The sequence below is a fragment of the Delphinapterus leucas genome, chromosome 2, assembly GCF_059928025.1.
Source record: "Delphinapterus leucas isolate spDelLeu-1000000601 "Yukka" chromosome 2, BTC_Dleu_Yukka2, whole genome shotgun sequence".
NCBI classification, from domain to species: domain Eukaryota; kingdom Metazoa; phylum Chordata; class Mammalia; order Artiodactyla; family Monodontidae; genus Delphinapterus; species Delphinapterus leucas.
This window is the reverse complement of record NC_143130.1, coordinates 64638933-64662129: the sequence shown is the minus strand read 5'-3', so window position 1 is coordinate 64662129 and position 23197 is coordinate 64638933. Positions and strand designations below refer to the sequence as shown.

At 51.9% G+C, this 23197-nt stretch overlaps 2 protein-coding genes across 2 annotated transcripts; one reads left to right on the top strand and one right to left on the bottom strand.

The window, feature by feature from the left end:
- Window positions 1-315: 315 nt before the first annotated feature.
- CCDC33 (coiled-coil domain containing 33) lies at window positions 316-5182 on the top strand. The gene is given in 8 exon segments (XM_089907016.1): window positions 316-478; window positions 692-780; window positions 980-1111; window positions 1207-1297; window positions 2310-2476; window positions 2859-2954; window positions 3521-3607; window positions 4591-5182. Coding segments are annotated over 8 exon segments (1146 nt in total). The 3' UTR covers window positions 4912-5182.
- Window positions 5183-7397: 2215 nt separating this feature from the next.
- Window positions 7398-21793, bottom strand: CYP11A1 (cytochrome P450 family 11 subfamily A member 1). The gene is made up of 9 exons (XM_022580009.3): window positions 20409-21793; window positions 16735-16890; window positions 14862-15061; window positions 13648-13851; window positions 12574-12731; window positions 9187-9353; window positions 8832-8910; window positions 8134-8331; window positions 7398-7760 (listed from the first exon to the last, which is right to left on the bottom strand). Exons 1-9 carry the CDS (start codon window positions 20831-20833, stop codon window positions 7629-7631), a joined length of 1719 nt encoding a protein of 572 aa, XP_022435717.2. The 5' UTR covers window positions 20834-21793; the 3' UTR covers window positions 7398-7628.
- Window positions 21794-23197: the final 1404 nt, after the last annotated feature.

Sequence of the window (23197 nt, the reverse complement as noted above, 5' to 3'; positions counted from 1 at the left end):
CTTTCAAGTCTCCATCGCTCATGGGCCTCCTCACCTAGTGTCTGAATCCTGGGTCCCCCCTATCTGGCCTCCCGGGAAAAGGTGTCACCCCCAGGAGAGCACATTTGTGCAGCTGCTCTCACATGGCCAGAAGGAGTGAAAATCCTGTCATGGCCATCCCTCCAAGGAGTTGCTAAGACTTGAGGGCACAGCTTGGGATTCTCTCTGTTCTTTGGCCTCAGGAGTGACCCACTGACTTCCAGGTGTGGGTGTAGATATTGGGGGGGGCTACAGTGGGGCTGGGGGTTCATCTCTGAGCTCTGGGGTACACAGGAGATGAACAGCTACCGGCAGGCCATGCAGAAGATGGCAGAGGACATCCTGTCACTGCGGAAACAGACCAGCATCCTGGAGGCAGAGAACCAAATGCTGAGGAGCCAGCTGACCCAGGAGGGGGTAGAAGAGGAGCCAGACATCACTGACAGAGCCCAGAACCTGGGTGAGGGCATACAGGCCACCAAGGGAACAGGGCGGCAGGAGACTTTCCCAGGACACAGGCTAGTAGGAGCCTGGCTGGGTCCTCTCTGAGATGGGAAACTGAGAGTCCAGTCCTGTGTCAAGTCCCAGGACTGAGAGACACCCCCCCGCCCCCCAACCATGCCAATTTGAACTGGGAGGTGCCTCCTCCCTGAGCCAGTTCCTCCTCCACCAGCGTCCATGAAGCAGAAACTGCTGCTGAGTGAGCTGGACAGGAAGAAGCTGAGGGACAAGGTGCAGCGTCTGCAGAATGAGCTGATTCGAGTGAGCCCGGGCTTGGAGGGCAGAGGGGAAGGGGGCTCGGGAGGGAGCGTCTGGAGAAGCGTCTGCGGCTAGAAGGGAGAGGGACGTAGGGGCTAGGGGGCCAGGGCAGTGGAGGACTGAGCAGAGTGGCCTGGGGTGGACCCTAAGGGTCAAGGGCACCCCTGCTTTCCCCCCTTTCCCCTCCCTCCCCCACCATCAGAAGAATGACAGAGAAAAGGAGCTGCTCCTCCTGCACCGGGCTCAGCAGCCACAGGCGGCGCTGCTGAGGCGATACCAGGACAAACTGCAGCAGATGAAGGCGCTGGAGGAGACCGTGAGGCACCAGGAGAAGGCAGGTGCCCTAAGGGCCAGGCTGCCCAGGCCCAGACACACACGGGCAGGTGTGGAGCCCCTAGGCCATCCCAGCCTCTGTGCTCTGCCCTCCAGGTGATTGAGAAGATGGAGTCGGTGCTGGAGGACAAGCTGCGGGAGAGGAACGAGCCCCTGCAGAACAAGCTGCAGGGAAAGCCCAATGTCGGTGAGTCTGCTCCCCGGCTTCTGTCCCACCCCGGAGGCCCTGCCTTCTCGGAGCCTCTCAGTTTCAGGAGCACCTTCAAACTGCAGTAGAGGGTGCTAGGTCCCCTCAGTACTCAATCAGGCACTGAGCACTTCCAGAGGTCCCCCAAGCTCCCTTCTCCTACCACGGAGTCCCTCAGAACACATGGAGGGGACACAGTGTGTGAGCCACGCTAGAAAGAGGCTCAGACCTTCCAGAAGATGCTCTGAGATTAGAGCGAGCAGAGATGGGCTACCTGCAAAGAGGGGCTGTCTGGGGCAGCGGTTCCCAACCTCTTAACTCCAGGACCCTTCAAATTATCTGCTCATCTCCCTGTATCTTCAAAGAGTCTGCTTCTATAAAACACACAAAAACTTTCTGGTTAAATCAATGATTTGCTTTCTCCACTGATGTTAACCAAAGCCACCTAGAACTGCCAATCAGAGGCAGCTCTGATGAGCAGGAAAGAACCAGGTCACCCCGCATCAGGCCAGCCCAAGCAGAGGATTTCTGTGCCGCCTCACTGGGGACCCCCGTGAGCCCAGCCCTGTGTCAGCCTTCACTGCATGGGGGTGTCTGTAGGGGGCATTTTTGAAGGTCTTTAAGAAACAGTGAAAGCTGGGCCCACCTTTCAGGAACCCTGAGCTTAGGGTGAGAGTTGAGAAGGCAACCTAGGGAGGGGAAACAGCCATGCACAGGCCTGGGGAGTGACGATGCCAGGAGCAGAGAAGGGAGGAAAATAGAGGCGAGGAGCTGAAACAGACCCAGGACAAATGGTGGGGAAGTGATCAGAGAGAACACTGGGGTCAGATTCTAAAGAGCCTAGAACGATGGCCTGAGGAGGAGTATGGACCTGATCCCACGGGCAGTAGGGAGCCATTGAAGGCTTGGGAGCAGAGGAGGGGCATAAAAAAGTAAAACGCTGAGGCAGATGGACCAGGGACAGGGAGGCAGGAAAGCCCATCTCATGAACATCTATGGCCACATTCCACAGCCTTCCCCATGCTCTCAGCCTCTGGCCTTCCCCCGGGTCCAACGGGAGAGAATCTGCCTGTTGACCTTTACTCAATGCTGCTGGCGGAAAACTCGAGGCTGCGGGCAGAGCTGGACAAGAACCGCCACCAGTCGGCCCCCATCGTTCTGCAGCAGCAGGCCCTGCTGGTAAGAGCCACCAGCACAAGCTTGGCCTGGGCCTGCCTGTGCAGCTCACCAGGCACCCAGAAATCACTCAGGCACGATCCAAGTTGAAACCCAAGACCAGGAGCAAGGTTTCCCAGGGTCTCCAATGTGCCTGGAGTCTCCTGGAGAGCCTCTGGCTCTCAGGCCTTGGCTCCTTTCCCCTGGGAACACACATGAGTCTGAAAGCTTCACCCTTACCCTCATTTAGCATCCTGGGAGAGAAAGCAAGCCCCTAACTGACCCCTGACCCCGTTTGCCACCTGGCTGCCCTGCAGTTGGGCTCCAAACAGGCCTCTCAGAACTCCATTCTGGAGCGTTTCCTGGGATTGGTACAGCCTTGGAGAGCCCTTTTCCCCCATCCCAGGTGGACCCTGGGGAGTTGGGAACAAGAGGAGACCTGGCAGAGAAGCTGCAAGAGACAGATGGTCCAGGCCACTGCAAGGGTACCCTGCCCACATAGGTGGGTGTCCCTGGCCCCTCCGTACCTCCGAGGCTGTTACAGGTGCCCCTGCTTTATGCAAACCCGAAGACAGAACATTTGGAATTACAAAAGCGGGGTGGGCTGGGTACAGGAGAGTTTTTCTCTTCATCCCAGGACTCGCAGAAGGTGAGTTCGGTTTGAAAGCACACCTGATGCATGGACATCCATGTAAAGTGTGGAGGACGGGGAACCCTTGCTTTACAAATAGATCCTTCACTTTACAAAATGACCCCCAGCTCAAGATTCCTTTCTGTGCACTAACCTAGTGCCCCCTGGTGCATTTTACATTTAAAAATTGGTGTGCAAAAATTTCATACAGTCAAAATATGTGGGGGCAACAACTGTGAAAAAGGCACATGCCAGGTCTGAAACTCCGGGCTCGTTGGCCTCAGGGTCTTTGGCCCTGGGTCTGAGGCTCTGCATCGGGGAGCTGAATTTGGAACTCAGACCTGCCTGATTTCTCCCTCAGTGTCACCTGGCCTCCTGAGCTCACATAGCTACAGCCCCCAGTGGGGACCATGTGTGAGTTTCTACTTTGCCCACAGGATCTTCTTGCCAATAATTCAGACAAGTTTAACCTCCTAGCCGAGCTGGAACGCGCTCAGAGCCGGATTCTTTCCCTGGAAAGCCAGGTAGGTGAGGTGCAGGGGTCACACAGGCCAGGTAGCCTCACCACTCAGCCTGAGACCAGGCTCAGCCTCTGTGTTTCAGAAGGGTCAGGGCTCCGTGTGTGAGGAGGGTCCAGACTCCATGTTTGAAGAGTGTCAAGGTCCATTTGTGACCAGGGTCGAGGCTCTGTGTTTGAAAAGGATCAGGGGTCTATGTGTGAGGGGGGTCAGGACTCAATTTTTGACCAGGATTGGGGCTTCCTGTATTTGGAGTGTCAGGGCTCCCTGTTTAACCATGTTTGGACTCAGGGGGTACGGAGGGTCGGGGCTCAGTCTGCATCCAGGGTCAGGGCTCCATTTGTGACCAGGATCGGTGCTCCATGTGAGAAGAGGACCGAGGCTTTGTGTGTGATCAGGGCGAGGGCTCCGTGTGTGTCGGGTTGGTGATCGGTGTTTGTCTACGGTCAGGACTCCCTCCCTGTGTGAGGAGGGTGTGGGCTTGGTCTGCATCCAAGATCAGGGCTCCCTTTGTGACCAGGGTCAGGGATTTGTGTTTCAGGAGGGTCTGGGCTCTGTGTGTGACCAGAGTCAGAGCTGCGTGTTAGAGAAGGGCTGGGGTTCTGTGTGTGAAGAGGGTCAGGGCTCCCTCTGTGACCAGGGCCGAGGCTGCACGTTTGAGAAGGGTTGGGGCTCATTGTGGGGAGTGCTGCAGCTCCATGGTTGAGGACTGACGGGACTCTGCGTGTCAGGAGGGTCAGGGCTCATCGTGACCAGTGTTGGAGCTCCGTATGTTGGTGGAACCCAGAGAAGGTCCATCAGTCGTATTCAAACTGTCGCTTGTCCACCCACCCTTGTTATCCTGAGGTCTCTTGGGAAGGCAGCAGGCCCACGTTGCCCAGGGTTTTGCTTTCTGCTCAAAGAGCAGGCTGAGGTTTGGGCTGTCCCAGCTCTCAGGGATGGGTGCTGCTGCCCAGTGGTTCTCCATCTGTGTCTCTTCATGTCTATAGTTAGAGGACTTAGCTCGACGCTGGGGACGAGAGAAGCAGGACGTGGCCACACGGCTGCAGGAGAAAGAGTGCGGCTTGAGGCCCCCTTCCAACACAATCACCACAGATGAGTCCGTGAGTGATCCCTCTGGAGGAGCCCTGTGGGGTTCGGGGGGTGGGTCTGGCAGCCACACACACACACCCCTTCCCCGAGTCACTGGACCTTGTGAAAACCTGTCCAGGGGGCCCTGCTCCCTGGCTGGTAGTCAGAAGACCTGGGCTCAACTTCTGCTCAGTTACCAGCCGAAACCCCGGCCCCATCTCAATCCCCCGCCTGTCTAAGGGGAATAGAGAACCCTGCCAAGACACCCCCTCCCCTTCGGGTGGTGATGAGTATCAAAAAGGAGGGGCTGTGGTGGACAGTTTGCCCACAGGGGCATTTCTCGAATGCTGTGGCACTGGCTGTACTTTAGGACTGGATTTGCTCATGGGTAGAGTAGCTGTGGCCCCCTCTCCACTCCACAGTGCCTAAGATTCTCCCATGAACACGCACTTCTTGGGCCACTGCAGTGCTGCAGACCTGCCAGAGGTGGGAGCGTGTTGCCAGAGAGAAACCCTGCCAACTTCCCAAGAACAAATTGGTTTATTCACAACTGTCCCTCAAGCTCAGCCCTGGGACACCCAGCCCCCCAAAGCAAACCCCCGGATGGCTTCCGCTCTTGAACCATCAGTACTCTGCTGGAAAGGCCTGAAAAGGCTGGGGGAACTGGGCGGAACACAGGGCTACCTTTGCAAACTCACCCGCTGAGCCCTGGAGACTTCGGCAGAAATTAGGTATGACCTGCTGTGGTGAAATGGGTTTGGAAATCTTTGAGAAGTCATGGCCTGCTGGATTTTGGATCCTCTGAGGCATGACTTGCCAGGCAAGATGCATTTTATTGAGTCACCTGCTGGGGACAGGGGCATACTCACTTCATCTTGCTTTGCCCACCACAGAACCCCTCCACCCCCTCCAAGAACCAAAGGTGACCCTCCAATCTGGACCCCTTGATGCCCAGCTCAGAGACTAAGCTCAACAATCTCTCTAAATTCCAGCAGACTGAGTCCTAGCAGACCTCAGTCTTGGAGCAGGCCTCCCTCTCTGTGTACTGAGGAGTCTCAGCCCCACTCCCTAGAATGACTTTATTAAACGCTGAGGTCAGTGAACATGCACCTCTTTCATTGAGCAGGGCAGCCTGGGGTGCCCTAGCTTCCTCCTTCCAGACCCCACTCTGGGCCTGGGTCCTCTGCTGTAGCCCTGTAGCCTCCTGCCTGTCCCAGGAGCTACCATCTTTGGAGAGCCAGAGGCCATAGTGGACCCCAGACAGGGGGCGGGTGGGGGTGGGGGAGAAGAGGCCTTCCAAAGCAGGATCCAGGGAGACAAGGCCCGTCCAGACCTCTGGAAGAACTGAGACCACTAGAGGCGAGCTGGTGTGAGAGGCCGGAACTTCCTACCTGCACTCAAACATCTATCATATCTGAAATCCCTTTTTTCAAGTTTGGTTTATCTGTTTCTTGGGAAGGGAAAGACTTGAAGCCTGCCTGTAGCAATCAGTTACATGTTAGTATGAAATACCCCATTTACCTGAGCTGGCAGTATTGTGTCTAAATATGTCCAGGGACAGAAAACCAGATATGGCCAGAAGAAAGAGCCCTCCACTGAGTTAGGAAGCCTGGCTTCTAGCTACAAGCATGCTGTGTGACCTTGGGTGACTCAAGCAAGCTCTCTGGGCTTCAGTTGCCCCATCTATCCCCAAAGAGCTTAACATCCTTGACAGTAAGGCCCTTTCCAACACTAACATTTCCAAGCAAAGATGATTCAAGCCTGGAGAAAGGAGAGGAAGCAGGAAGGAGAGAGAAAGACAAGAAGGAAGGGGATTGTGTTGAGGAAAAGCAGAAAGGCTCCAAGAATGGATTCAGAACCTGCAGCTCCTGGGAGAAGAGGCCAAGCCAGCTGGGCTGCTGTCCCTAGTGGCACTAGCCCCCCGTCTACCTGAAGAACTTAGAGTTGGGTAGCCAAGGGCCAGGAAGGATCAGGTACCTGGTCAAGCCAGGAGTCATGAAGCTCAGAGGGGGTTAAGGTGGCCGAAATTGAGACCATTGTCAGGCAGTCCAAATAATGTACCAAAGACTCTGCCCCAGTCTCCTTGCCTAATGCCCAGAGCTTGGACAAGTGGGCATGTCCCACTGGAGCAGGAAGTTAAGGCCTGGGGAAGCCCAGAAAAGGGTCAGGTGGGGTAGAGGAAGCATGCTGTCCTCTCGTCCCCAGGGTCGGTCACCTCATGCCAACCCCTCACCCACAGTCTCTTCACCACATCATCCCTGGACATGCCCAAGACTCTGGCTGGACCTTGGCAGGAAGTCCTCATGACCCCGCAGGGAATTCCCACCCAGGGCTCAGCCAAGCAGAGCCCTATATGATCCTCCTGATAGGTGGGCCTGCCTTGGTAGCCAAGATCGGCCCACACCTCTCAGGCTGCCCTGTACTCTCAGCAGAACTCTGCCAAGTTCTTTGTCCCTCTGCCTGCTGCTCCAGTAGCTCCTGGTGCAGCGGCAATAGCCCTCCACCAACTCTGCCTCACACCCAACCGGGACAGCAAAGGAGGTTGATCCTGCTGGCTCCTGAGCTGCTGTAGGTGGGTGGGTCCCAGCAGAAATGGTGTCAAGTGCAGCTGCCTTGGGTTCCCCATTCACGCTCAGATCTATTTGCTGATCTGGGTCAGGGAGCATCTCTACAGGAGCGATGGATACCTTAGGGGTCAGATGGAAATGAAGACACTTTACAGAGTTCAGCCATTTATTGCCTTCATGGGATGGGAGAAGAGGGGGAAGAGGTGGGGTGAGAGAGGGGTGCCTCAGCTGAGCGCCAACTCCATCTGGTCAGAGCTGGCCAGAAAGGAGCAGGGGTGGGGACCAAGCACTGGAGATGCGGACACTTCCATGGGCCCCACCCCCTTGGGCCGTCCTCCCACATCCCTGCTAGCCTGATTGGCGGGAAGGGCAGTGCCCACCCTCTCCAATCACGCCTGGGGTGGGTCCTGGTTGAAGGGCTGGAAGACAAGGAAGATGGGCTTGTCGGGCATCAGGATGAGGTTGAATATGGTGTCCACATCACTGAGATGCTGCAATTCAACCTTGAAGTTCTCCAGAATCTGAGAAAGAGGGGTTGTGGGCTTAGGAGAGAGGCAGGGAGGGTCTGTCTCCCCCAGGCCAGGCTTATTCACCTGTGAGCAGTGCGTGTTGAGTGTGATCTGAGAGGCTCCAAGGGGTCTACTGCCAGATCCTATTGAATCCTGCACAGAGCCTGAACACGCCGCTAGTGCTTTGTCCCCTTGGTTCAGGCTTTCACTTTGGTTTCTACAAAACCTTTCCCACCCCACCCCCATCCCATCACCACTGTGGGGAACGTATGACCAGGGAGCACCAGTGGGTGGTAAGTGGATTTGCCCAGAGAGGAGACAGCAGGGAATTGTGGAGGAGGGGAGACAAAGTAATGGGAGACAGATGTCCCCAGGCTTGACTCACATGGATGAGGAAGAGGGTCATCTCGAGCTCAGCAATCCGCCGGCCCACACACTGCCGTACACCCCAGCCAAAGCCCAGGTTCCGGAAGTGAATGAGGTCCCTGTCTTTACCCAGCCACCTGGTTGGGTCAAACTTGTCCGGATTCGAGAAGAAGGCAGGGTCTCGGCCCATGGCATAGATGGCCACTTGTACCAATGTCTGGGGACACAGTGAGCAGAGGTCACTCCTCCTCACAGCCAGGAGCATTACCCAGCATCTCCACTCCCGGCCCCTAGCCTGGCTACCCAGCTGTGCAGGACAGAATGCTGCCCACTATGTGACCTTGAACGAGGCCTCCCCCCCTTCCCTGAGCCTCGCCCATTAAATGGGCGTGACTGAAGACACTAGGCCAGGCACGGCGCAAGGGATTGTCCTGCCCCTTTCCTCAGCGCCAGAGGGTCCCCAGAGACCCAGGCAGCCAGTGGGATCTCCCTCCTAACCCTACACTCCAGCAACATTCCAAAGACCATCACCCGCTGTGTCCACCACCTCTGCCCTTCATTCGGACTTGGACCACTGCCACCAAGGACCCCACCAGCCAGCTGCAGGAAGAAAGGCAGGACAGAAGCCCCCACCGCCCCCATCTGTACGCAACTGCAATCTGCCCCTGGCCTCGTCTGTCTGACTGACAGAGCCTGCAGCCCTCCTGCTGCACCTACCTTGGCAGGAATCATGTAATCTCGAAGAACCATGTCATTTGCGAGGTATCTCTGTAGGGTCACGGAGATGGGGTGGAGTCTGCCAGTGAAAAGCGTTCAGAAGCTGATGCCCTAAGGCCTGGACGAAGCCCTGCACCTAGTATGGCATCTCAGCCCCAGCTGCAGCACCCTGGAGGACCTGGAGGCAGGACCCTTCTCCCTATTCCCAGCTATCTTCCCCAGACTTCCCACTTCCTGCTACCAGTCTCCTCCACCAGCCCATTCTTGTAACCCTGTGCGCAGGCACCACCCTGACCCTGCCCAGGGATTTGTGGTGGTGGTAGGGGGGGACAGGCATAGGTGGGGGTGGGCTTGCCTCAGTGTCTCCTTGATACTAGCTTTGAGGAGCGGGACCAATTGCAGCATCTTGCTTATGTCTCCCTGGGCCTGGCGCCGGGCATTCAGGACCTCCTCCCGCAGCATGTCCTGCACATTCAGGCTGCGTGCCATCTCATACAAGTGCCATTGCAATGTCATGGATGTCTGGCAGGGAGTGAGAGGGTACAGAAAACCAAGAGGACAGGTCACTCCTGGGGCACCTAGACCCAGGCTAAATTTCGTTGCCAAACACCTCTCCCCACCCTTCTCCCAGTATCCAGAAACCACCATCCACAAAAACCAAAACAATTCAGACGGCAAACGTCCAAGAAGCCTTTCTTGTGGCCCAGGCAGGAATGTTTGGGGCAGCACTTGTCCCTGCCTTCCCCCTCATGTCACCAGAGCCCACCCATCTCCCCAGCCAGTAGAGGGTCATCCACATAGCTAATACCTTCTTCCAAAGGACTCCAGAGGCCCTAAGAGGCCAAATCCTACTTCTGTAATGGTTGTACTCCTGAATGATTGCCATTCATCTTGAAATGCCTGTTAAGTGACCAGCCCTCTCCCCAGTAGAACTTCCCCCTAAACTTAACATCTGCCTATAGCAGCATAGCGTAAAGTGAGGCTCAAAAATGCTGAAACCAGGGCTTCCCTGGTGGCGCAGCGGTTGAGAGTCCGCCTGCCGATGCAGGGGATACGGGTTCGTGCCCTGGTCTGGGAAGTTCCCACATGCCGCGGAGCGGCTGGGCCCGTGAGCCAGGGTCATTGAGCCTGCGCGTCCGGAGCCTGTTGCTCTGCAACGGGAGAGGCCACAACAGTGAGAGGCCCGCGTACCGAAAAAATTAAAAAAAAAATGCTGAAACCAGAACAACCAGACCTGTTTTCTATCAGTATTGCAATTAGCACATGGTATATACTGAGATTAATCTCAGTGTTAGCCCAAGGTCGTGACTGTTAACTTTCACTGAAGGTATGAGTGACCCTCATCAAGCCCCACAGTTCAGATTCCTCAGTGGTGGGACCCTGGGCTGGAACAGCCCTCTGCCCTAGGGCTAGGACACAAGTTGTTGGCATATTATCTTACCAAGGACCATATTTTGGTCCAAGAGGTTTGGACATGCTCCTTCTTCTTCCCAGCAGAAACAATTGTGAAAAAATGTCATCCAGTCACTTCCTGGCTTGAAATCCTTGCCTGGCTCCCTGGAGTCCCCAGATCAAGTCCAGAGGCTCTGACCGGACCCATGGACCCCCTCCAACACTTGCCTGTTGCTCCCAGCCCACCGCCACCTCTCTCCAAAATGCTCCTCATGCTCTAGCCACACTGAGCTACACACAGCTCCTGAAGCCCAGAAATCTTCCTCATGCTGCTCCCTTTTCCTACAATTCCCTTTCCCAACCTAGGAAGCAAGTGTGTACTCCTTCCTCAAGGCTCAGATCAAATGCATGTATTTGTCTCAGTACTTCCAAGGCTTGACACAGAATGGGTACTCAGGAGATACTTGTTTAATAAGGTAGTCAACTAAGTTACTAGCTGTGTGACCCTGACAAAGATCCTTAACCTCTCTGTGCCCCAGTTTCCTCATCTGAAAAAGGGTTGTTTGTGAATCCTAAATGAGTTAACACATGTGAAAAGCTTAGGACCCTGCCTGCCACATAGTAATCGCTTAATAAATGTTACCTAAGAATAATAGCTGCTTTGGTGCAGGTGAGCTTTTTTCAGAGATCTCTTCTACATGACTGACAATGAACTATATTTAAAATATGCTCAAAGCCTCCATCTGTAGCCGAGGGACAGAAAGGCCTCCATTAGAGTACAATGTAAATATGATACCTAGGAAATCAAGTTATTCACCTAAGCATGACACATGCTTCTCCCCAGTCCTGAAATGCTATTCCTCCTCTGTCCTCCTCGCAACAAGAGGAAAGACGAATTGATTTTACTCTATGGAACACTCTCCCTGTCCTACAAGGCCATGTTAGTCTCTCCCTTCTTCTCAGCGTTGTCAGTACCTGGCATGTGCCTCACCATCCAGCCCTATAATACGGTGAGGTAGTCATCTGTGTCCGTGCTACCTCCTTGTCATGGGCTGAATTGTGTCTCTCCCAAATTCATATGTTGAAGTCCTAACCCCCAGCACCTCACAATGTGACTGTATTTGGAGATAGGGTCTTTAAAAAAAAGGTAATTAAAAAAAAAACAGGTAATTAAGGTAAAATGAGGTCATGTGGGTGGGCCCTAACTGAATGGGACTGGTGTCTGTATAAGAAGAGAAGGAAGACCATGTGAAGATGTAGGAAGAAGACGGCCATCAATAAGCCAAGCCGAGGGGCCTCAGAGGAAAACAACCCTGCTGACACCTTGATCAGAACTGCAAGACGATATATTTCTGTGGTTTAAACCACCCAGTCTGTGGTACTTTGTCATGGCAGTCCTAGCAAGCTAATATACTCTTCCTCTCTGAGCCATCTGGGAGATTTGAAGTCTACTATATTCACCTTTATAGTCTTAGTGCCCAAATCATAACTAATAACCACGAAACACTAAAGAATTAACCCTCACCATCACATTAGCTTGAGAAGTTTAAGGTATTGGAAAAAGGGATGGCACATAAGACAGAGAAGTTTTGACTTTCAAGAACAGAAGTTTCTGGGGCTTCCCTGGTGGCACAGTGGTTAAGAATCCGCCTACCAACGCAGGGGACACGGGTTCAAGCCCTGGTCCGGGAAGATCCCACATGCAGCGGAGCAACTAAGTCCACGAGCAACAACTACTGAGCCTGCGCTCTAGAGCCTGCGAGCCACAACTACTGAGCCTGTGTGCGCTAGAGCCCATGTTCCACAAGAGAAGCCACTGCAGTGAGAGGCTTATGCACCGCAACAAAGAGTAGCCCCCGCTCGCCGCGACTAGAGAGAGCCTGCGCGCGGCAACAAGACCTGACACAGCCAAAAATAAATAAATAAATAAACAAATAAATTTTTTTTAAAAAAGGACTTGGCCATCCAGGACCTTTAAAAAAAAAATAAAGAACAGAAGTTTCTGGGGTATTGTTCGGCATCTGGGAGACACCACAAATGATGCCTTCAGACATCAGGGGCAGCTTTTCTGAGGTCCTGCCTGCCTTCCTGACTCAGAGTGAGCTGTGTCACCCACCTGTTCCTAGTCACTCCCTCCTCAGAGGCAAAGAAAAAATGGTGGATGAGCCTCAAGGCATGCTCTATGCATGACCAGCTTGACCCACCCTCCTAGGAGATTAGTATCTAGGAAGTAGAGTCAGGAGAGGGAGATGGACAGGGTTTCAGACAATGAGGCAGGCTAGTGGGAGGGGGCATAGGGGCACAGGAAGGGACAGGCTGTGCCCCTACAGCCACCTCACTGTGTCCTCACCGTGTCCACGCCCCCTGCAAGCATCTCTGTAATGTTGGCCTTGACATCCTCAGAGAGCAGCTTGTCATTTCCCAGGAGCCGGTAGAGGATACCTGGGTAATTGGTGAACTCTCTTTTCCGTCTCAGGTCCCAGTAGAAGTTCTCGGTGTATTTTTCAGCTGTGGGGCAGGAAGAAAGAAAATAGAGTGAGGCCAGGACTTCCCTGGTGGTCCATTGGTTAAGAATCTGTGCCTCCACTGCAGGGGACACAGGTTAGATCCCTGGTTGGGGAACTAAGATCCCGCATGCCATACCATGCGGCCAAAAAAAAAGAAAAAAACTAGAGTGAGGCTCTCTGCAGAGGGGAGGGAAGGAGCACGATCTCTGGTGGGAGGTGGTACAGGGGCTTGGGGATTCTAGAGCCCTGCACTTTCTAAGCTGCCGTCTTTCTGAGCAGCAGTCTCTGCTAAATCCTCCATATCTGTTTTTTTGATTTATTGACCACAGCTCTTTGGGGTAAGTGCTATCATCCCCATTTTACAGATAAGGAAACAGAAGTCCATCTAAGATAATGACTTGCCCAAGGTCACAAGGGTGTCAGGGGCAGGGGCAGGATTTGACTCCAGCCCTGGCATCTTCACCACATCCCAATCAGCCTTCTCCACCATTTACCAATCTCTCTCACCAAAGTCCTACTCTGTCACCAAGCACAGCTGTGTCTGAAATACTGGTGCTTAACCCATGTTGGGAATCACGGGCTCCTTGGAAGAATATGATGGACCTCTTAAATCCTCTTTCTCCAGAAAAATCTAATCAGCCCACCATATTCAGGGGTTCCTGGGCCTTCCTGATGCCCATCCCTGCCCACTAGAGGGTGGGTTTTCTACATGGCAAGCCAGTGCTCATTGACATAACTTGGGACAAAGAGGCAGGCTGAGATCTGGAGCTTCCAGCTGACTTTCTCTCTCCCTCTGTCTCTTTCTCCCCACTCCCCCAAATCTCATCCCTGCCAACCGAGGCCTGGATTTCCCATCTCCTGAGGTAGGCAGGGCTCTCCTGGCCCCCACATATGGCTGCCCAGGGTACAACCCTCACCTTTATTGAAAATTATGTCCCACGCGGCTACGTGGTCTCTCCAGGTCTTGGTCCTGAACAGACGGAACAGGTCTGGAGGGAGGTTGAGCATGGGGACACTGGTGTGGAACATCTGGTAGACGGCATCAATGAACTTCTGGGCCTCAGGGTCCACTACTTCGTCCAGCATCCCCAGGCGCTCCCCAAACATGACATTGGTGATGGCTGCAGGGGAAGCAAGGTTGAGGAATCTCTTCCAACCCGACCATCTGAGAGCCTCTGCTCCCAGGAAACCATCCCTCCCAACACATAAGAGCCCCTGCACGCAACCTCAGCTTCCTTCAGTAAAGAAACTGAGGCCTGAGTCCCAAAGGGCTAAAATTGCTGGGCTAAGGAAAACTGCCTTTCTGGTGGCCAGTCAGGTCCTTCAGAGGGTCATGTGGCAGACCCTAAAAAGGGATCACTTGAGTGGGAAGCAGAGCCTCCAGCCCAGGCTGGGATGAAACTGCTCGGCCCCTCTTCCCCCAGCACCCCCAGCAGCCTCTCGGCTTTCCTCCTGGAAAGAGAGGTTTCTCATCTATAATTGACCAAAGTGGCTAAATACTTCCTGAAACATGTCAGATGGGTGCGTGGGGGACATCAGTCCCTGGTAATTGGCTATCCAGGGCCCACTCTGGCTGGACATAAGAAGACACAACAACTCCAAGGTTTTCCTACCTCCTGGGTCAGCAATCTGAATGCTGATTTCATGCCAGACTCTGGGTACTCCAAATCTCCTGAAGTGACCACATGAGCCCCCATCAAGCCACAGGGCCTTTGCATGTGCATGTTTCCTCTGCCTACGCTGTCCAACCTCCTTATTCCATCTGGATAACTCTTACACATCCTCCAATACCCTGCTCGGATTAACCACCCAACCCTCCCCTTCCCTCCCAGACCTCAAAGGGAAGGTCTCTGTCCCAGGAGAGGGAGATTTGCGGAATAAAGGACCAAGCCAAGCCTGGCTTTTGGAGGAAAGTGGCAATAGGGACCTACATTTTAGAGACTCTTGCCCCCATAGCATGAATCAGATGAGAGCGTGCAGCTCCCCCTGGGTGACTGATGGCAGAGAATGTGTTCAGCGGCTCATCTCAAGCCAATCTGAACACTTCTTCAGGGTCTATTTTGGGTCTCTAGGTGAGACGCTGGGTTCTCCCATCCCCAAGACTGTGGCCATGTAGGTTCAAGCCCCTTACACTCAAAGGCGAAGCGAAACAGGTCTTCCCTGATGTCCCCTGAGAACTTTCCAGAGCCCTGCTCCTTGATGCGCCTGTGCAGGACGCCGACGAAGTCCTGAGACACTGGGTTCAGCAAGGGAATGAAGTTCTTTATGGCCTCTGGAGCCATCACCTCCGTGTTCAGGACCAACCGGTCTTTCTTCCAAGCTCCTGCCTTCCTGAGAAAACATGGGCCCTCGGGCCCTCACGGTCACAAACCCCAGGCCTGGCAAACACAGAGGGGGCTGACTTGGCTCTCCCAGGAGGCTGAGCCACAGCTCAGAGTCCAGCACTCCATCCACGTCCTCCTCTGCCCTCACCTCCTCCCAGCTTCTGCCTGGCCTGGGCGGGGCAGCGGGGAGAGAAGTGGGGAAGTGTGTGACAAGAAAAAAAGAGGCTGAAGGAGAACAAAACCCCAGCCCTGCTCTACTCTCTCTGCTGCTGCTGCTTCAAGCCAGGAAATCATATTCTTAGAGCCTTTAAGCAACTTTCCAACCCTCTAGTCTTTGCCTCTGCTACAGGCCTGCCCTCCTCACCACTTCCCCTTGCTCCTGGCCAATCTCACCTCCTACCATTCAAGGGCCCCTCTACATCACCTTTTCTGATCCCTGCACAGACACAATTGGACAACCTCTGCACCCCCAACACGTCCCATTAATCACATTGGTGGGGAATCTCAGGTGCCCAGAATAGGGTTAATGCCCATTCTTATTCTCAGCTTATGGCCCATTCTTGAAAATAAATCCATGCAAAGCCCTCTTTGTCGTTTTGGGGCTTTGTTTATTTACAAGAATGCTATTATGAACTCACCACCCAGCAGAAAAACTAGGAACTTGACAATAACTTACAGATGCCCACCTGGTCCTCCCACATCCTGCCTCCCCAGCTAAGGGGACCATCAACCTGAATCCCTTGTTTGCTTTTGTATATAGTTTTATCTGACCGACATGTATTTCTAAAACATACTTTTTAAATATGTATACTTGTCTTCAACTTCTTATAAAAGCTGTCATGATTTGGTTTGTTCACTCAATTTTATATTTCTAGGTATCATCTGTACTGTTGTGAGTCACTGAGTCTGTTCTTTTTGACTGGGGTATGCCACTGTCATTCATTTGTGCTCCTGTTGGGCACTTAAGTGGTTTCCAGGTTCTCACTATTATGAACAACCGTGTTGCAAACATTCTAGTACATGTCCGCCTCGGGGGGCAGGATATTCTTTGGAGTATATGCTTGAGAGCAGAACGGCTGCATTGCGAGCATGTGAATATTCAAATGCAGGAAGTAATGTCCAACCATTTTCCAAAGTGGTGCCATCAGTTTTCAGCCCCACTAGCAAGCTGTGAGCATTCTAGTTGCTCTATATCCTCACCAACACTTGCTATGGTCACATTTTAAATTTTTGATGAGCAATTTGGTGGAAAACGGTACCTATTACATTTAAATACACTGATTTGTTCATGTTTCTCACTGTTCCTTTAGGCTATAAGGGACTCACAGTGGCAGGGCCCTGCCCTACTTGTGACTCAGGACCCGGCACAAGGACTGGTACATAGTAGGCACTCAGTAAAATGGGACTTAATGAATGAACCAGTAAATGAGGACTTTTCAAGGTCTTTAATTACTCAGTAAGATCTTCTGCCTGACCGTGTCGCTGAGGGTTGGCAGGGCAGTTCACCATCCCCATCATCTGTTTTACGGAGGCAGGAAGATGACAGGGATTTGTCTAGAGGCCCCAGCTAGAAAGAAAAGGCAGGGCACGCATGGCCCCAGCCCCTCACCCCCAGCCTCTGCCCTCGCCACAGCTGCCCATCATCTCCCTCCAGCCCCTGGGAGATGGCCCAAGACTCACTTCAACAGGACCCCGACGGGTTTCTCGTAATACTGGTGATAGGCAACCCAGGGTGGGATGTTGTATCGTTCTGGGTTGGGTCCCTCGAACTTAAAGAGAAGGGCCACATCTTCAGGGTCGATGATATAAACTGACTCCAAATTGCCGAGCTTCTCTCTGGAGGGGCAGAGAAGGGGTGCTGTGATGTAAGGTTTGAGGAGAGCCACACACACCCTGGGCAATCAGGACACAGTTCTCGGCTCGTCTGTAACCACCTTGTGGCTGACAGCGCAGAGCAGACAGGCCTGGGAGTGGCTTCCGTTCCACAGCCTCCTCGCTGTGTGACCTAAGTCTCTTACCCTCTCTGAGTCTCAGTTTCCTCAGTGGAGGTAAATGCAGTACCTGTCTTACAGGATCACTGAAAGATAAGATGATATGAAGTCTAGGGGTGTGATTCCCGTGAGGCATTCTATAAGTGACAGCCTTGTGCTTCTCTGATCATCACAGTGGCTCCTGCCTACCTCAGCACATCCCCAAGACTTACCCAGGGCCTTCTATGGACCATCAAGTCCTCCATGTTCATTCTTCCTTTGTGTCCACCCTCTCACCCAGGCAGAGCTCAGAAACATGGCACATTCGTGGCAGCTTGGAGTGACCCTGTACTGAAGTGACTCCATTCAGCTTGTCAGGCAAGCCAGGCACCGGGCCAGGCAACCCCTTCTAGGCTCTAGGATTGAAGTTCTGGGAGTGGCTGCCCTGCCCCCTGGAATCAGATGTCCAACAAAATACCTTGTCTCTATTAAAATAAAACTACAGTAAAACGTCAGACCCAGGGTATAAATATACCTCAGAGCACTTTGCAGAGAGTATTAAAGCACAGCTATTGTGAAACAACAGAAAATTCTACTTCTCACTTGCATCTGCCTTTTGCATAAGAAAGTTAATTCAAGATACCCTTTAAAAAAAAAAAAAAAAGGTCATGAAGAACCTAGGGGCAAGATGGGAATAAAGACGCAGACCTACTAGAGACCGCACTTGAGGACATGGGGAGGGGGAAGGGTAAGCTGGGACAAAGTGAGAGAGAGGCATGGACATATATACACTACCAAACGTAAAATAGATAGCTAGGGGGAAGCAGCCGCATAGCACAGGGAGATCAGCTCGGTGCTTTGTGACCACCTAGAGGGGTGGGATAGGGAGGGCGGGAGGGAGGGAGATGCAAGAGGGAAGAGATATGGGGATATATGTGTATGTATAACTGATTCACTTTGTTATAAAGCAGAAACTAACACACCATTGTAAAGCAATTATACTCCAATAAAAATGTTAAGAAAAAAAAAGGAATTAAATATATTTATAAATTATGTTCTTAGAGTAAAATAGCAAAATAAAAGATACTTATTTCTAAAGAAAAAGAAAAAAGACACACTTTAAGGTAAAGTATCATGTAACATACAGGTATAAGCCAAACTCTCATTCTCTCTCTCTCTCCCCTCCCTCCCCTCTCTTCCTCCCTCTTCCTGGAGAAAGGAGAGGGAGGGGGAAGGGGGAAGGGAAGGATGGGGAGAAGGAAAGAGCACTGCTTTAACCACTGACCCATAGACCCTGGGCCTACCTTCCCCAAGTCTCCTTGGCGAGCCATGGCCTCCTTTGTTTTGTTTTGTTTTTGAATTTGAATTTTATTTTTTATACAGCAGGTTCTTATTAGTTATCTATTTTATACATATTAGTGTACATATGTCAATCCACGGCCTCCTAGAAAATCCTCTCAGTGTTTTCCCAGCTGCCACACGGCCTCAAACCACTGACTCCATTAAAAAAAAAAAAGCTAAGCAAAGTCCTTGAACTGCTATTGTTATTATCAATTCCACCTCTGGGAATCTAGCCCAAGGCAGCTATCTGACATCAGACAATGATGCCTGAGGGATGAGAATGTTCATAGCAAAAAAATGGAAAAGGATGTCTAATAGCAAAAAAAAAAAAAAAAAAAAAACCTAGCGTGGACTAAATGTCCACTTTAAAGAACTGGCTAAAAAAATATGCCTTATCCATGCTATGGCTACTATGCTGCCTTCTCAAATTATCTTAAAGTGAGAAAAGAGAAAACAGAAAAGGCGTCCTCCATACATTGCTATAGGACAACGCCAAACAGTGTATAAATATAGTCACATTCTGAATGGAACATAAATATTCTCAAAACTGAGATTGTATGATTTCAATTTTTCTAAATTGTTTGATAAAGAACAGGGACAGCCTTGTATTAAGGAAAAATCCACAAAACTTGTATTTTAAATTCCTCACGTTCATTTAGAAGTTTGTTATTTCAAGGCTATAGTTAGAATAGTGACACACTGAACTGTAAGTTAGACAATCAGGGTTCCAGCCTTGGCTTTGCCCTGATGAGCCGTGTGACATTGGTAAGACCCTTCTCCTCTCCAGGCCTCAGTTTCCCCATCTGTAAAGTGGGGATAATAGCACCAACTTTAAGGACATGTGCCAAGGCTCAGATGAAAGTGACTCAGAAAATAGAAAGGGGTTTTATAAAATAAAGAGCTCCTACAGGGACTAGGGGCAGGAAGGATGAGGCGGGGTGGAAGAAGGGGATAAGGAGAGAGCTCCATGAAGTGAGGTTGGGGATAGAGGCCTGGAAGAGAGAGAAGGAGACAGACAGACAGACAAGGAAGAGACACTCAGGAGCAGACTTCTCCCAAGCCTGACATTCAGCCTGGCGGTGGGGGGGCGGTGGGGGGGCAGCGCCCTGCCTCCAGCCAGCTATAAAAAAGCCACTTAAGACTTCAAAAGGCATTGTGGGAGAGGGAGGAAGTGACCCTGATGAGGGAGCAGCTGGTCCCCTACACAAAGTAGCCTCCTCCCCCAACCTACCTATCCAACCAGCTAACATGTCCTACATGCCCTTTCCTCATCTCGACCCTTTCACTTAAAGTAAAAGTAAAGTATTGTCCCTCCTGGTGTCCCCTCCCTGCCCTCAGCCACCACCTTCACCACCTCCCATCCCCCTCACCTATGCGCTCAGCAAAGAACCCAGGTGTGTCTTGTAGCCCACCCACCTTAGAAACTGGTGGACCAGAACAAGTGAGGCCTCCCACCAAGGGCAGCCCCCAGGCCCCACCCCCATCCCAGGGCAAGAAGGTGGGGTACACAGTGGTCAAAAGACCGAAGGCCCTTCCTCCTGGCTGGAAGCTAGGCAGATGCTTGGGGAAGAGGGGCTCCAGCCAGGCCTAGTGGAAGGGACAAAATCAGCTTCTCCAGAGCTGCACAGGGCCAAGGGGTGAGGCCAGCGCCCCAGCAGGACAGGGTTCTAGCTGAGTGACCAGGGCAAGAATCCTAACCTCTCTGAACTTCATTCTCTTCTGATAATAGGGATGATAAACTTACCTTGCAAGGTGTGCTGCGGATAACGGATGTAGGGAGGCATTTGTCAGGGCTTGTTCTCTTAGCATTCCCACCTCCCTAAAGTTTCAAAGGGTATAGGACCTGGGGACTGTTGAAGCCTCAGGGCTGGGAAGTGAACCCACTGTCTGGGAAGCCTTATCCCTTCTCCTGCCACCCCCAGGCAGGAAGAAATAAAGCCAGAGGTGAACAAGAGCCTGGAAGGGGAGGGCAGACCATGCGAGGAGAGGGGAGCACAACAGGGCTGCCCTATCCCACCAGCCCCCAGCCTCTGCCAGGCTTACCTGTAAATGGGGCCATACTTCTGGAAGTTCTGGACGTGGTGATAGTGGATTTTCTGTGAGCCCTTCTCCCTCCAGAAACGGTATAGGTTAAGCCAGCCATTGTCACCAGGGGTGGGGATCTCGTTGAAGGAGCGAGGGGTTTTAGTGGAGACGCCGGCTCCCTCTCCAATGCCCACCCTGGGATGCCCCAGGCCCTCCCGCGGGGTGCTCAGGAGGGGCTGGCAGCCTCTGACCAGGACTGAGTGGAGGGGAAGCCCCCTGGCCAGCATGCTGCCCCTACAACTGCTCCTACTGCAGCAGGGCCTGACGAGGTGACTCTGGCCCTGGGCCCCTGGGGCCCAGCTTATAACCACCAGCTCAAGGTTAAGCGAGAAGCTGACAAAGCGGTCAGCCTCCCTCCTCCTCCCGCTGGCTCCAGCCCACATAGCCCCTCCCAGACTCGGGAACTGTAAAGAATGTTGTCCACCATTCCAGTTCTACAAAGATCAAGCCATTAGCCACTACAGTCACCCACCCGAGGGGAACCCCTCCGTGCACCCTGAGGGAGACTTCAGGATGAAGAAAAACAGGAAGCATTTGGATTATACTGGCCCCTAGAGAGTTAAGATGTATATCTAAGGAAAATTTTCCATGCCCCTGGATTCTTGCGCCTTCCCCTACATAGAAAAGCACTAAAAGCATTAACTTGAGATGTCTGTTGATTGTGATTAGCAGTAATCTTTTCATGTTAGGCTACATGGTTTTTTTCCAGCAAAAAGTTTATATAAATCGTGGCTTCTCCCTTACTTCTCTGGAGCAGACCCCCAGAGCTATCTGAAAGGCTGTCTCCTAGGCGATAGTCCTGTAGGGTAGCAACACTTGCCACCCCAAAATGTCTCTTCGGGATGCAGATTATTTCAAGATGAAAACAATCAAGGCCCAAAAGACTTGGGAAGAGACTGACCTTCCCTTTAACCGCCTGAAGAAGAAGTTAGATAGAAGGCCTGTTTCAGGAATCACCAAAGGCATCGGCGAAGAATGTGGACTAAGTGTGGTGAGGGAAATTCTTAGAGACCAGAGACCACTCTGCATCCCATAATCTCTGCATGGCCAGCAAACATTTATTTACCAAACATTTGCTTTCCCATCTCCACGTCCCTTCAAAGTCCTAAATCCCTACCTCTGGCATCCTCTTTTGTCTCCAGTTGAAGATGGTGCTTTAGGTGACATTTTCAGCTATTTTGGCGAGTTAGTTTTTCTGAGTCTCTCCCGTGTATGTGTGTTTTCTTTTTTTAAAGATTTATTTATTTTGGATATGGACCAATTTTAAAGTCTTTATTGAATTTGTTACAATATTGCTTCCGTTTTATGTTTTGGTTTTTTGGCCACGAGGCATGTGGGATCTTAGCTCCCCAACCAGGGATCGAACCTGCAGCCCCTGCACTGGAAGGCGAAGTCCTAACCACTGGACCACCAGGGAAGTCCCTAGATGTGTTACTAAATTTTGTTTTATTTTCTTCTGATGAGACATCAGTCTCATGTCAATTTCATTCTTAGACCAGCCAGAAGAACCTAGAAGGGTAGAGGAAAACGTCTTCCTCCCCAACAGGTGGCAACGAGGGTGGGATGCAACTTTACTGGCTGGACACTACTCACTCCAAAGCTGCTACAGTTAAGAGACCCTGGGATAACTGGCAAAAGGCCCCAGAATGTAAGAATTCTTACTATGTCAGTCTCCCGGATCTCTGCCTTCAGGGTCTGTTGGAAATGAGACTGGTGAGTTTTTCTCTTTTCTAAAATAGATTAGCTGGAGAAAATACCTGTGGGCAGCTCCTTGGATTGGGTAACTCTTGGTTTGAAATTTGGCAGGGTACCCTTGCTTTGTTGATTCTTCTGCTCCCAGAAATGGTCACTGTTTTCCTTTGTCTCTGTTTCTGGTGTCCTTTCTCATAAGGAGGAAAACCATTCAAATGATTAGGTTTTCCCTTCATCTTGTTCTATGTCTTGAGAGCTTGGCTTGTAAACCAGTGAGAATAGTCTCTCTGGTCTCTGCCACCTGGAAGGTGCACACATCAGTGTGCATTTGGCAGCCTGTTGAATAGACTGGGATTCCTAGCAGTCTCTTTGTCCAGCCATGCCAGCTCTCAGGGGAGTTTATCATATAGGGTCCCAGTCCATATGGGGGCCTTTGTCATCTCAACCCTCATTGCTTTATTAGTAATGTGAAAAAGGTCTTTAATTTCTTAGACTATTTTTTTTTTTTGCGGTACGCGGGCCCCTCACTGTTGTGGCCTCTCCCATTGCGGAGCACAGGCTCCGGACGCGCAGGCTCAGCGGCCATGGCTCACGGGCCCAGCCGCTCCGCGGCATGTGGGATCTTCCCGGACTGGGGCACAAACCTGTGTCCCCGGCATCGGCAGGCATACTCTCAACCACTGCATCACCAGGGAAGCCCTCTTAGACTATTTTTGAGACTAAACTTTCTGGATCTTGTGAGGGCTACATCCTTTACACTATCTTGTAGGGATGCCTCTTACACCTTACTGGTTTGAGTCACTATTAGGACCCTACTTGGCAACGGCCAGACGATGGATCCTTTAAATTGGAAAAACGTCTAAATTGATAAAATATTTTAGAGAGCTCTAATCATAAATAGCTATTTTATTGGTTCCTATGAAAAGAATAAACTAAAGGGTGGATACAAGAAATATAACAACTAATTTTAAGAACTCCCTAATGAGAAAAAAAACCAAAACAAAACAGTTTGGGAAGCCTTATGGAGTTTGGTATCCCAGCTTCCCCTCATAGGG

Coding starts and splice junctions, on each gene's coding strand:
- CYP11A1 (XM_022580009.3), bottom strand. CDS start 20,833: ATGTGGGCTGGAGCCAGCGGGAGGAGGAGGGAGGCTGACCGCTTTGTC. Junction 16,891..20,408: donor AAGTATGGCCCCATTTACAG/GTAAGCCTGGCA, acceptor CTGCCCCTCCAG/AGAGAAGCTCGGCAATTTGG. Junction 8,911..9,186: donor AGTATCAAGGAGACACTGAG/GCAAGCCCACCC, acceptor TTTCACTGGCAG/ACTCCACCCCATCTCCGTGA.